Below are 14166 nucleotides of genomic sequence, written 5' to 3' on the forward strand. Positions count from 1 at the left end.
AGCATTTTAGTGTCAGAGGAGCAGTCAGTAGTTAATTACATTTTTGATCTTTAACCCAGAGAGTAGTCTAAAACATAGGTTTGTTGCATGGTTCATGTTTTAGTAGTGGCCCTTATAAAATGTTGAATTGTGTGATGCATTTGTGAGAACCATTTTGTCTAATTTGTTGAGATAAGAATAATTATCTACACAGTTTGCTGAATGTTTAAGTTAAGATTTTAATAAAGACTGCTCATAGGACAATTCATTCATTTCTTAAATACTATGCTTAACCCAAGATGTCCTGTAACTAGAACAGGGCAGTAACTAACTAGTATTTTCATTATCAGTTAATCTGCTGATTATTTTCTTGATTAATCGATTCATTATTTGGTCCAAAGAGACAGCTTCTTTCAAGCTTATTTCTTCAGCTTGTTTTGTTCGACCAACAGTCTCAAACGAAGATTTTCAGTTCACACAATTCTCACAATTTAGAAACAAGAACTGGGGAATGTTTGGCCTTGTGAAAGGAATTTAAATCAGCTTTCCCAATGTTTCCCAATTTTTTTCTGTCTGATTAGTTGACTAATCGTTGAATTCTGAGCTGGAACAACCTGCTGAAATACTGAACAGCACTCCCTTAAAACTGACATTTTTCATAACAGATTAACTGTATCAGCCCGTAATTTTGCTACATGCCTGAAAACAAAATAGGATTTCTGTATGTGCTTAAGGCCACTTGTTAATAATGTGGAGGTCCTTCGTTGCATGCTCCTTCTCTCACCATATTTAACCGATCTTTAAATATTCTTTGGTTGATGAAAATGCCCAAATGCTCAAATACATTTTGGATGGAGGCTCTTCTAGTAGGACTGCTTTTTAAAAAGAAAACTCCCGCTGACCTGGTCCCAGGTTCTTGGTGTAAGTGATGAGGTCCTCCATGGTCTCCACCACCTCAGCTACCGTCAGATACTCTAGGATACCTTTACACACGCGAATGATCTTACGCACCTATGACACAACGTAGACATAATGACAAGCAGGTGACAACATGAATATAGGCCAGAAACAAAGGCTGATTATAACGATTCAATGTGTGCATGAGCTTTTTTAGACAGTAAGTTACCCAGTTGTTTGTGTGGTTTCTTTGTGTGTGTGTGTGTGTGTGTGTGTGTGTGTGTGTGTGTGTGTGTAAAGTCTTGTGATGTATGTCTTGTGACTGTGAGAAGCTGCTCTTTCAAAAATTAGGCTAGAGATGAGCATTATCACGTGCCCAATGTGATTTCACTTATGGAGCTGCCATCAAACATTCAACACACACGAACCAAAATCTTCCCCACGGTGACACTAGTCTCATTGTTTAGTGTGCGTTCATGTTAAAGTCCCCACTGGGATATATAAACATGAAACACATACACACACACTTATGCACAGAGCCAGCCATACACACAAACACATCCTGAGTTATGACAGAGGGAAGTCATTTGATCTCAGTGATTAGATCTGGCTGCATTTTGCATCTGAGAGTCCATTACAGACTTGCGCTAAGCAGAGTTCCTCCTTCCTCTGTACAGCTATAAAAAGCTTTATTTCCCTGAAAGATACCACACCTCTGAAGTAATTCTCAGGACACACACAAGAAGGTAAACACACATACACACACACACACACACACACACCTCAGCCTCATCAAAGGTAAGGAGCAGGTCGGACGTTCCAGACAGTATCCCTCTGGACCCATCGATCAGGTAATCTCGCGCAGGAACAGAGTACGGATCTGCCTTTAGCATCTGAGCCGCCTGGACGAGCTTAGAGCTTGAGTTCTCCACCCTGAGAAAACACAGCTGGCTTAAGAGGAGCAGTAAGGATTAAATGCAGGATATACATTTACCAATAACAGGAATGTATCACCTTGTGAATCAAATGGACTAGATCTCACATCTACTACTAAGTAAAAAATCAGAACATCTCACAGTCCATTAAAGAAGCTGCTCTCCTGGTGACAAGAGATGGTTACAAGGTGCATACGTAGGGAAGTGTGTTGTGAACCAAATTTAAAGAGATTTTTAGTTTAGTTACATTTGAAAGGCCTCCTCCATATAAATATCAGCTTTAAATGCCTTGTAATTAAATCTAGGATTCAGAGTTTGTTGTGTTAGAAATAATGTAACTTTTAATACTGCAAAACCTGCCAATTTCTCATCAATCTCTCAAGTCCGCCTCCTCTTTCTGACCCCCATTGGTAAGGGTATCGATGGCTGCTGGTTCAACTATATTTAGGCTGGTTCACATTCCCACACGCCCCCTCCTAAGCCCTGTGAGGGAGATTTATGGTGTAATGCCCCGTGAATGTGCAGGTTAGCCTGAGAGGGCAGTGTGAGTATCTTCTTGAGGACCGTTTTCTTAAAACTGAAAAACTAATTGGAAATTAAAAAATTAGGCAACGACAGAAATCATTGAGAGAACAAACTGGAAATATAGCAAATACACAGTAAAAGCACAGACATACACACAAATGCATCACATACAGGCAAGCAAACACAGCCTGAAGTCCCAGGGTTGCTGAGTAGCAGCTCTCAGCCAGCACTCAGACTTCATGTCAGCTCGTTGGATGCAAGCTGGAAAACAACAAACAGCCTCTCAGCGGTCTTGATGCTGGAGCCGGACAAGTCACCCGGGCTCTGCCTCAGAAGTGGCTCTTTGTTGCAGCTGGGAACACAGCCATGTTTCCTAACACTGAATCGTCTGGAATCCTCTTTTTAACAAGTACTCTGTCTGCTGAGATAAAGTGGATCATTTCCATAATTTTGTCTCTGGGTATTTCTGTGAGTGAGTGTGGGTGAGAGCATGATTGAGGGAGATGTACAAAGAAACTAGAGCGGTGCTTCAGAGATAGCCTTACTTAATGAACGCAGGAGGCATGTCTCTCTTCATCACCTGGTCCTCGGTGGTTTGAACAGTCTCCTTCCCCACCTGCAACACACACGGATGGACCATTTGTATTATAATCATTAGCTGCAGCAAGACAGGAAATAGTATTCACATGAGCACTATTAATAGTCTGAAGGGTGAAGGGTGTGTATCAATTCACACCTATTTCAACCATGAGTGCATGTCATATCTTTCGAACTTTAAAGGGAAGCAGCTCGGGCTCTGGTTGACTCTGTTCATCTGTTATTGTACATGAGGGCAGGTCGGGGGGAGGATGTTCACACTGCTCTAATTAAACAACTGTTTAGACCAAGCACCCATATGTGGCCTTGACCTGGAGGTCAGTAGCACTGATTTCATCTAGTCATCAGTAAAGCGTAAAATGTTTGCTAGGAGTGTAAAAATCTTCTACATTAGAATCAGGCACGATTCACGACACACATGATATTGACCTGGTGAAGGCAAATGTACATATTTTCTCTTTGCTGAACAAATCGAACTTGACAGTCATGACTTTACGCATTGATTATTTTTCTTTTAGAGATACTTGATTATTTTCTTTCTGATTGGGATTAAAACTAAATACTTTGACATTTTAATGACCCTCAAATTAATTTCAACACATTAAGGGATCTTGATTAAATTCCTCTGTAGATTTATTTGGTTGCAAACAATATAACATTCTCACTCCACAAATACGTAAACAATGGGTTTCTGTTTTGCAGTAAAACATTTCAAAAACAAAAATACGTCTTTATGTCCTGGTCTGCATGTTATCATATTCTATTTATTGCAAAGAAACATTGTCACCTCCACAGCCACATATTGTTGTTACAACATAAGTCAAAATATGGACACCATTAAATGTCACATTTAAAAAATATATTTTGACATTATTTGTTGAGCTGCCTAGATTTTGGTTTTCCTTCTGAGATATTTTAAATCCCTGAGGCTTCATTACCTGCACACTGACTTGTAAAACTAACCATATCTTTTCTGATGCCCAGGCTCAGTAAGAAACAAGAAACCTGGGACCATTTCATTTCTCCTGAAGATTCTGTCATTTTCTCTGTTTCGTCATAGAATTTGTATAAATCACTTACAAACAGGCAGAAAGTCATAGTGTGTAATTAATCTGCACACACACACAGGCGCGCGCACACACACACACACACAGTAGGGTGACATAGCTCACATCTTCTGCAGATATTTATACAGTGAAACAGCTGGCTGAAAAGTCACATGTCTCTGAAACACTGACTCTTAAACACAAAACACATCCTACATCCCATACAGACACTCACAGACACACACACACACAGACACACACACACACACACACAAACACACACACACACACACATACACAAATCTTGAGATGCAATTACAATGAGGTGATGACATAGGTCTCTTGCTACTGCGCCAATGAAAGTTGGTTAATAGACTTTTTGGCTCCAGAAACAACACAGATTCACCTACAGAACACTGACATCCAACTCAGCTGCTCTTCACGTGTGATTTCTTTTCAGATTCAGATTATGCCGCTTTAGACTATAATATAGCAAGAAAACCAATTTCAGCCAGTGTGATGGTACTCTGTTTTATGCAATAGCAATCAATCAAGTGGTTGTATTTTATGAACCATAGAAACAAGTTTCATAAGTGTTTTCATCTGTGTGTAACTAATGTACGCAACACACAGTAACTATTCCATTTCTTTGAAGGGACCAGTCAAGATCAAGTTTGAAATGGAAATGGACTGTACTTGTATAGTGCCTTTCTAGTCTTACGACTATTTAAAGCACTTAACACTACATGTCACATTCACACACATTTATACGCTGATGGCAGAGGCTGCCATGCAATGTGCCAGCTGCTCACCAGAAAGGTACTAATCATTCGCACACTCACACACACGCAATTTGGGGTATCTTGCCCAACATCACGTCAACATGGGGAAAGCCGGGGATTGAACAGCAGATCTTCCGATCTACTTCCAAGCCACAGCCGCATGTAATGATAAAACTGTGAGAATAAATAAGATAAATAAGATGTATTTCATAATCATCCCACCCTTTCTAAAATAAAAGTAAACTTTGGCATCTTTGTAAATTAATTTACAAATTAAATATGTATGATACGGTATGTCTGGCGGTGCTGTAATTTGACATTGTGAAACACTGTAATGAATGTTCACAAACAAAAATGTCATTAAGGGTACAAATAAAATAACTGAGCGCTGAGATGTGTCTTGAATTAACTTATTTTTTAAAAAGCAGGGAGTAGATCACACCCTGATGAAACCCCCTCTGGATGAACTCACAGAATCACATCAGGTGACCGATCAAAGAGCTGTGTGAGCTCCAGAGTTTCCTGTAAGCAGCAACCCATGGCATCAATTTTTCAATGCATAATTAATGATAAGTTAAGTGACTTTCTGGACACACTGACGGTGTGATGTGTGTGTGTGGTGTACAGCACAAAAGGTGTGATTGCTTCAGCGGGAAACAGACAGTTGTCAATTAAAACTGACACAATACAATTAGCCTGGTCTTATCTCAGAGCCAAAGGGATCAGCTCTGATGTGGGAACAGCTTTCATACTCATTTTCCACGGGATCTAAGGGTCTGGTGCAAAGTATGATGACAAAAGTCAACTCCTGCAAGTCATGATTAATAACTATTTTAGCTATTTCTCCTCCTCTGTCTTGCCTCCTTTCCTGTCACCTTTCTACTGCTATCAAATCAAAGAAGAAGATCTTCCCAAAACTATTTTAAAAATCAAAATAATCCAATGATGTTTTTTTTTTATATTAATCAATGAATTGATCTTTTTTTAAGACATTGAGAAAAGCAAGCTAATCTGCACTTATGTGAAACTGTACTCAAGTAAAAGCAAATGTTTGTTATCTTAGAGCTGCAAAAGTGTGGCCACTAAAAATCACACATTTGACATAATATAGCCTTATAAAGTCATTATAGCTAAAATTTTAGTTGTCTATTTATACACATTGTTGAACCCATCAGACAAATGTAAGTATATATTCACTCTTTTTTAGCTCTATTTTGGTCTCCACCAACTGCTATATCTGTAATGTCTGGCTCTTCAGCTGCTAAAAACTGTAAAACCAAAACAATGAGCTGAAACATGTGGAAACGCATTGTGGGGCTACGAGGAACTGCAGAGTCAGGTGATGATCATCTGTTGGTTCATTACTGAGAGTGACCACTTTCATATTGGAGTTGGTGGAGGTGGAAGGGTGGCCTATGAGGTGGAAGGGTGGCCTATGAGGCTTGGCACAGTCTGAAGATGCCACAGACACTTTCCCTCCTTCACAGGGTGCCAGCGTCCGACTGAAAGTGGCTATTTCTCGCCCTGTCTCCATCCCTCCTCTTCTTTCCTCATTCTGCGTCACACTGTTTGACAGTTTTAGTCGACAGTCTCACTCCTTGCATCCCTCCTCTCCCTCTCTTTCTGCTCTGTTCTGTCAGTGTTTGGTTACTTCACTCAACGGTAAATCTATTTATTCCTTCCTCCCCCTCCCCCAGACATACTCAGGATCTATGTTGACTCCTTCAGGAGTAGATACTTCACAAACACCACTGAGGCACAACTTCAACCAAATACACCAACAGCGAAACAGCGTCAACCCATGCACAACCTCTGACTGAGTGAGACTGACACCGTCTAGTGTGTGTCTAAGTGTCTCAGTGACCTAGATTTGAAGTACCCCCCGCAGCCAGCCCACCCTGGACGGGTTAACAGTGTAATTGTATCAGTGTGCACAGGGACTCTTGTGGTGATGGTGGCATGTTGCTGTATACTGTGTTATATCTTAGCTCAAACTGCGCAAGTGTAGAAATGAATCAGCTTTCTAAAATAAAGCATGTGTGCTCAGAAGTGTGTGTGTTTGAGCTTCAGGTGTCCTTTACTTCCAGTTAAGTTTATCTACCCGGCAACCAACCAAGCTGCTCAAGCACCTTTTGTGCTCTCTTTCAACACCTTCTTGTCACCCACTTCTTAACTCTCGGCCCTCTATCAGTGAACTACACAAGTACTCATCATTTCTTCTTCATCTGCATGTAAGCATTTAGTCGCGTTGTTATCCAGAGTGTCTAAGTGTACAATAAGCCTGAAATCTTCCATTCCCAAAAATACAACAGCAAATGCTGGGAACTTGACTTTTTATTGCTTCATAGTTTTCATTTATCGGGTTGATTTTTCCCTCCTCTACCTAATTAAAGAGTCCCTCCCATCCTAACAGCATTTCCTCTGTCTGACAACTTCAGTATTACTATGTCCTCAGCCGGTATCTCTTTCTGTAGCGTCGCATCTCCATCATCTCAGACCCAGTGACACACCTGAGGCTGCCATTAGCCTCCTTCTGCTCACTGTCTGAATGGATCAACTGAATGGATCAAGCAGAGAAATAGAGAGATGGAGCCTTTTGCCCAGTAGCAATGGAATATCAAGGACTCAGAGCAGCTGGATGGTATCACATAAAAAGTTTTTTTTTTCATTAAAACATGCCGCTGTGTTTGAGTTCAAACTGAGTGGCCCTTTTCGTTATCAGTTAATGAGATATTTATCAAAGTGATCTTGTGCAGGGACGCAGCATCCTTATGTAAGAACTATTCAAAAGTTTGACATGACATTAGAACCAAAAAAGATCCCTTATTCACTGTAAGTTATTTAAAGTATTCTGACAACAATAGCTATGAAATGTATTGCAATGTACTGCAAATCACTCAAGAACTATCTGAATGGACAGTTCAGACACTGAAGAAAGGAAAAACTAAGCTTGTGTGTTTGGGTGAACTGTCCCTAATACTAATACGAAAGTACCAATAATTATAATTTTGTGTTATACTCAAGGTTTTGCAGAGTAACATTTAACATCGTAATATGTCATAATTTTAAGTTAAATGGCTTGATTTTATCTTTTAACTATAACTTAGGAAACAATGTAAGATATTCCAGTCACTGACACTGTGGACACTGACTGTGCAAAATATTAATGACCTTTCATATATGGATTTGCATAATCCAAATATATTTGTCTTACTTCAGAATCATTCTGGCTGTCCTTACACATGCTGAGTAATATGCATTTAGCCAATACTTGGCTATCAGTCTCCAATCCTTTCCACAGAGGAAATTGTGGTCTATACATCCCAGTATTAGGCTATATCAATAACAATCTTAAACTTAGTTTTAAAAAGGCAGTCTTGGTGAAAAGGGATCCTGTTTTTTGCAGCAGGAGCCATGGCCAGAAGAGCAGCACTAAAGCTGATGGTATACGGAACAACTTTTAGAGCAATGCTGCTGGGCAGTGTTGCCGTCAATGGTAATGAGTAAAGATTACCACCATAAACCCCTTGCCCACCACTCTGCCACCCGCCCCGCCGCTATCCGTTCAAAACATAGTTGGACTTGCCTCCAGCAACATTGCTCAACAAGACTCAAGACAACAGAGGAGAAAGGAGACAGAGGAAATGTGATGGGACAAGAGGGTAAGTGGAGGGGTCAAAGAAGCTGGGAAAGGAGAGAGCAGGGAGGAAAGCGAAGGGAAGATGAAGAAAAGAGGGGGGAGTCAGGTAAATCACAAAAGCTGTATCTATTCTCTTTGAAGTGTATGACTATAAATGGGCTTTGTTAAATCCATTGTTCTACAAAGCTAAAATCTGCAAAAATCTAATGCAGCTTAATCTTAATGAAGCTGAGAGTAAAATATACACCATTCCCTCAAACACAAGTAACATTTCCTTCATAACTGATTACTCACACACGTGTGTGTGTGTGTGTGCATGCGTGTGAGAGAGAGAGAGAGAGAGAAAGAGAGAGAGAGGGGGGGACGCATCCTGTCAATTCAATCAGGACTCGTTTCTTCCGCCCCACAAACTTCATTAAGCTCAGCGGCCATCTGATTATCAATCGGCATTGACATCCTGTTGTACAGTGTTGCTGTGTTGTATGCGCAGAAAACTACAGCAGGGTCGAGCTCCTGAACCATGAGCGTCAGCTGGGTGTTTGGTAGTTTTATTTCATTTTAATGGCGAGCAAAGATCAAGACGGGGTTGCAATGAATCAATCTGGAAGCCACACTGAAATGAAATTAACTGCCTAATGTGCAGTGCAGGACAGTTTGATTACCCACTGTACTAATAGGCAAATATATGACATGGATTTAATAAAAGCAATACTGTCAGATCAGTTAGCACGAGTTTGTCTCCTGAAATTTTTCCTTTAATCGCGTTGGTTTGGATCATAGGCTACATCAATGGATAAAGACACTTTGCCAGTGAGGTTTTAGTGAATCGACGCCCTGTGTAGAACTCTGGACTCACCCGCACAAGGTTGCTGACTGCCGCCTGCACCGCCGCCACCGGCACCGTCAGATCTGGGATGGCTTTCCCGTCCACCTCCCCCTCTTCGTGCATGATGACCAGGTGGGAGATCTGCTGGGCCACCGGCTCCAGGATACTCTCGATGGTCTTGGTGTGAAACACCGGCATCGTGAACGACTTTTACCGCAGCCCCGACAGAAGAAAGGCGGCTGGTCGCTCCAGCTCTGAAGACCCCCCCTCTCTCTCCTCTCCTCTCCTTCCCTCTCCTCTCCTCTCCAACAGACAGGAGGACAAATCCCGAGTTGCCAGTCCTGCCCCTGAGACGAAACCCTCATGCGTTTCTCCTCCCGGTGTGCACCGTCTCCTCTAGAGCGCAGCTCGGCAAAGGCTCTAACGCTCCGTGTCCTCCGGTGGGAGCGACCCAAATCGTGACAGAAGGAATCACCGCCTTCCGCCCAATCACAGCGAAGGAATACAGCTCCCAAGCGGGTTGGTGCGCACTGACGCTTTCTCTGCATGCATGCACGCACACACCCATCACACACACACGCGCGCGCACACACGCTGCAAGTGAGAGCGCTTCCCAAATTACGTCATGCATGCCAGTGGCCCCCAAAAGGAAAGTGTTTGGGAAACATAATGGGAAGATATCGTGATTCCAAGATATGGGAGAAGAGGTGAGAGCAGAGAAGGGGGGGGGGGGGGGGGGGGGGGGGGGGGGGGTAACATATAACAGGGGAGGGTTGTAAACATTATGTGTTTGGAGGCCGCTCCATGCACATGCAGATAAAGGTCAGCTTCACATCTGTGAAACCATAGACACTGGAGATGGGATGAGGAGCTGCACCAGCGCCTATACTGATGAAGATAACTGGTGGTGAGTGTTGTTTTTTTTATTACTTTTTGTGAAGCTTCAAACCTGCATTTGATATATGATCTATGTTCATTAAAAAGTGGGTGAGGAGTTCATGTCTCCAGGCCTAAATGTCCAGGTCTAAATAAAGACCAAGGATTCAGCTTGCTGCTGGCTGCAGCTGAAAGAAGGAGACCCTCCAGCAGACAGAGACTTACAGATCCTGCACTGCACCCACAAACTACTTCTCCAACCTTTTTTACTTTGACACAGATGATCCTGGATGAGCAGCTGTACCACTGGTTTAACACCCACCTGACAGGTTGCATTAAAGGCAAAGAATCAGATTTATTCCATACTGTAACTTTAACTTCTAAACTTTGGAAACCAGAGACTCCAGCAGCAAAAACAGCAATATTTCTACCCCTAAGACCCAGCATTATCCTGCAGCAAGGAGAGCGTGTGTGTGTGTGTGTGTGTGTGTGTGTGTGTGTGTGTGTGTGTGTGTGTGTGTGTGTGTGTGTGTGTGTGTGTGACCCTAATGTGGCTGTAGACAATTAAGCAGCTGCGATCCAAACTACAGAGACTAGACACTCTGGTCCACCTGATTGGAAGAGACCCTGCCCTCTCCTCTCCTCTTCCTTAGGAATTGTCCTTAAAGAGGAGTAAGACTCATACTCATACTCGCAACATCTCCAATCCATATATGGATTGAGGCAGAGTAGTCAGTAAAGTAAACTGTAAACTCTGTGAATAATTGAGGGGGAATAGGATGAACTGTGATTGGCTCCAGGAGCATTGCTGTGAACAATCTGTTTATGTGGACTTGTCCAAACAGACTTTGATAGAAAGCATTGCAGCAGGTTGCTTGGAGAGGTTTTGAAGTATGCTTTCAATAATGACGTGATGACCGGTTGGATTGTGCTTGTTCAGTATAACAGAGTGTACTCTGATGATTACCCCACAAATGTGACACTCAGCCTTCCCCACTCTGCAGCAGAACCATGTTTAGTAGAGCTACTTTCATTTGTACAATGTGCGTTGACAATGCTGCATATGGATATAAACAATAGTTTCTGGCCGAGTCCTGCAATAAATATGTATTTCTTAAAACTACATATAAGCACTGAAGAGTACTTTACCTTCATTACAACTGATTCTGGGATGGAAACTATTTACTGTCTGCGTGCACACAGTTTTGTAGACCCAAAGCAGCACTCAAACTCCTTTGTGCCAGTACAGTAAGTCAGCATTGATTCTGACAAAATGAAATTTTGCCATGCAGCGGCATCGCTCTGTAGGGATAGCAATGTCGGGGTTTAAGGCTATGGTGCGGACTGAAATATCTTAACAACTATTATGGATTGACATGACATTTAGTACAAACATTCATGGTGCCCAGGGGATGAATCCTAATGCGTTTTCCAATACTTTGGTTTACTTTGGTTACAGAATACCTACAAAACTAATGACATTCAATTCATCCTCAACTGTAGCTACTTTTGTGCTAATTAGCAAATGTTTGCATGCTAACACTAGGAACATCGTAAACATTATACCTGCCTAACATCACTGATGCTAATGTTAACATTTAGAATCTTGTTTTCTGATCATAAACCATATTAAACCTAATCTTTAATTAATGTTTCTTTTGTCTTTTTTTGCTGACTGTGTTTTTATGCTGAACATTAAAAAAGCTGCTGTCCATTCAACAGATGTTTAGTGAAATAATTCATAGCATCTTTAGAGAGATACAAGAACCAAGCCCCAATTATATTTAATATTTCCATTTGACTCTGACAACTAGTTCAAATGTAATTGAAATTAAGTTGCTACACGTCTGATTGATTCATAGTATCTAAAAAGTGCAACAAGTGTGGGTTAAACCAGTTAAACCTAACTGTCTTCAGTTATGTCACTGTTTATATTAAAATATTGTATGTGATCTCAGTATGCTTTAGAGTGATGAGCTGCCTGTACACAATGTTTACACAACAGTGCCATCCAGTGTTTGATGCGTTCATTAGGACATACCAAACTGAATTGAACTAACAGATTCAGTTGTTTTGCACTTCTTACTGCATTATTTCTGCAGTTCATTTCATAAAAATGTATAGTTCACATGTTAGGCACACATTTATGTCCTCTGGCACTGTGGTTCTCCACCCCAGTAAAAGTTGATTTCATTTGTATCAGTCATGATCATCAATCATGAAATAAACAAAAGATTCAGGTTAGCCAAATAGCCTTGCTAGGACCAGAGCACTTTTGTTTGTTTATATTAACACGTGAATCATATTGATGCAACTTTAGGTCTGCTCAACATCCACACACCCCTCCCTTCTTCAGCAGCTACACACACTGAAGAGGGCCCACACCCCAGTTTGAACGGCACTGCTCTAGCAGATGCTCATTGCGGCTGCTGCTTTTCTGATAAACAGCATGAACACAGGAAATTTGTGCGCCTACAGTAAGCAAGCAAGTGGGTGTGTACAATTTCTGTGTGTGGTTGCAAGAGTATATGCATATGCAAGAGCCAGAGAGAAAAAAAAAAACATTGGGGGTTTGGAGATTAATGAGCATGACAAATATGTAATACAAATATTTTATTTATTATTTAAAAAATAGCTCTACGGCAGGGCCAGCCCTCTAAGAGGAAATGCTTATTAAATAAAATAAATAAACTTTCTAATAGCTTGTTTAAAAAAACATAATCTGGTATGAAAAGTTTTTGCACCAAAGTGCAAAGAAAAGAATTACATGCAATAAAATACTTTTAAATAAACATTCAGTTTGCACTTTTACAGTAAATCTTAACTGTGCAAAACTATTTCAGCTACTCCTCTACATGCTTGCATGCACCCAGAGCCTACACAATTGCGGCCAAATTTTCCTTTAAGAAATAAAATGCCCAAAAAGGTAACTTTCTGTCACAGCGTCATTTTTGGGGATACATTGATCCTTTTGTGTATTTGGAGAGCCCTGTTTTTGCTGCAATCCAGTCGTTGTATTTGGTGACCTGCGTGTAAACGCCTGGTTTGTTCTTCTTGGCACAGCCGTCACCCCAGCTCACCACCCCGAACAGAAACATCCGACCTGACACTTCACACACCAGCGGACCACCAGAGTCATTCTGTGAGGAGAGTACACATCAGTCAGTCAGTGCTCACAGAGTGAAGAAAGGCTCCAGTATGTTTAGATTTGAGCACTTCTATGAAAGTACGTGTCTTCATAGACTGCCAGAATGATAATAATAATTGAGTGACAGTCATGTCCTTCAGACAAGGTAAGCCACTCTTAAATTTCTGTTGTGTAATAAAGTAACACTCATTTGTGATACATTTCTTTCCTAACAGTAGAAATTATTTCACAAAAATATAATCACAATGAAAAAAAAACATGTTAATGTGAAAAGAGATAAATGTAAAGAGATATTCATAAATCAAAAGTGAAAAAGATCAGAAACTCCCCAATACTAAGACTAACAAGTTTTATTAAGGCTTACAGATGAGCATAAATAAACACATCTACTTGCGATCAGAAGACGATATAATCAATATAATCAACACTTAGGATGAGAAAAGAGTGCTTCTCAGATTTCCTGTAATACCGCTGGGTTCTGTTCTTTATGCACTTCTGCTTTTGCGCAGACATTTAAAGCAAGACTAAAGTGATTCACTGGTCGCAAGCAAGAAGCCTTCTGTTTTTTTTCTCTTTAGGCCTTTTAACATCCTCTTTCCCAGTGCTCACATGCACATTCACACACTGGGTTCTTAGCTCACCTTGCAGGCATCAGTGCTCCAGTCAGGGCTCCCAGCGCAGAACATGTTCGGAGTGATGAGAGCTCCATAGTACGATTCCTTTTGACAGTCAGTCTGGGAGATCAGATTCACCTTGGCCTGTTTCAGGTACTGTGAGTTGTGCCACGCCACTGCAGACAAAACAGGTGTAGGAATCACTGAAATGGCTGAGAGATCACTCATAAATCTGCAGGTTACAGTTTCTTCAGTACATACGGGAGCGCTCCCTTCCAAATCCTGCAATGCTGCACTGAAA

General features: G+C 41.2%; 2 protein-coding genes across 3 annotated transcripts in view; both read right to left on the minus strand.

Moving 5' to 3' along the window:
* Nucleotides 1-9631, minus strand: part of LOC123983875 (vinculin-like) — a 25826-nt gene extending 16195 nt beyond the window's left edge. For both annotated transcript variants that reach the window (XM_046070303.1, XM_046070302.1), the window contains exons 1-4: nt 9258-9631; nt 2882-2952; nt 1659-1809; nt 882-990 (exon numbers count right to left, since the gene is read on the minus strand). In XM_046070303.1, the coding sequence (XP_045926259.1) occupies nt 882-990; nt 1659-1809; nt 2882-2952; nt 9258-9425 (499 nt within the window). In that variant the 5' untranslated portion in view covers nt 9426-9631. The remainder of the gene's footprint in view (nt 1-881; nt 991-1658; nt 1810-2881; nt 2953-9257) is intronic.
* Nucleotides 9632-12701: 3070 nt separating this feature from the next.
* LOC123984498 (urokinase-type plasminogen activator-like) overlaps nt 12702-14166 on the minus strand; it is a 2225-nt gene continuing 760 nt past the window's right edge. The window contains exons 2-4 of the mRNA XM_046071414.1: nt 14127-14160; nt 13893-14041; nt 12702-13243 (exon numbers count right to left, since the gene is read on the minus strand). Of these exons, the coding sequence (XP_045927370.1) occupies nt 13049-13243; nt 13893-14041; nt 14127-14160 (378 nt within the window). The 3' untranslated portion in view covers nt 12702-13048. The remainder of the gene's footprint in view (nt 13244-13892; nt 14042-14126; nt 14161-14166) is intronic.

This window comes from Micropterus dolomieu, linkage group LG15, assembly GCF_021292245.1.
Source record: "Micropterus dolomieu isolate WLL.071019.BEF.003 ecotype Adirondacks linkage group LG15, ASM2129224v1, whole genome shotgun sequence".
In the NCBI taxonomy this organism is placed as follows: Eukaryota; Metazoa; Chordata; class Actinopteri; order Centrarchiformes; family Centrarchidae; genus Micropterus; species Micropterus dolomieu.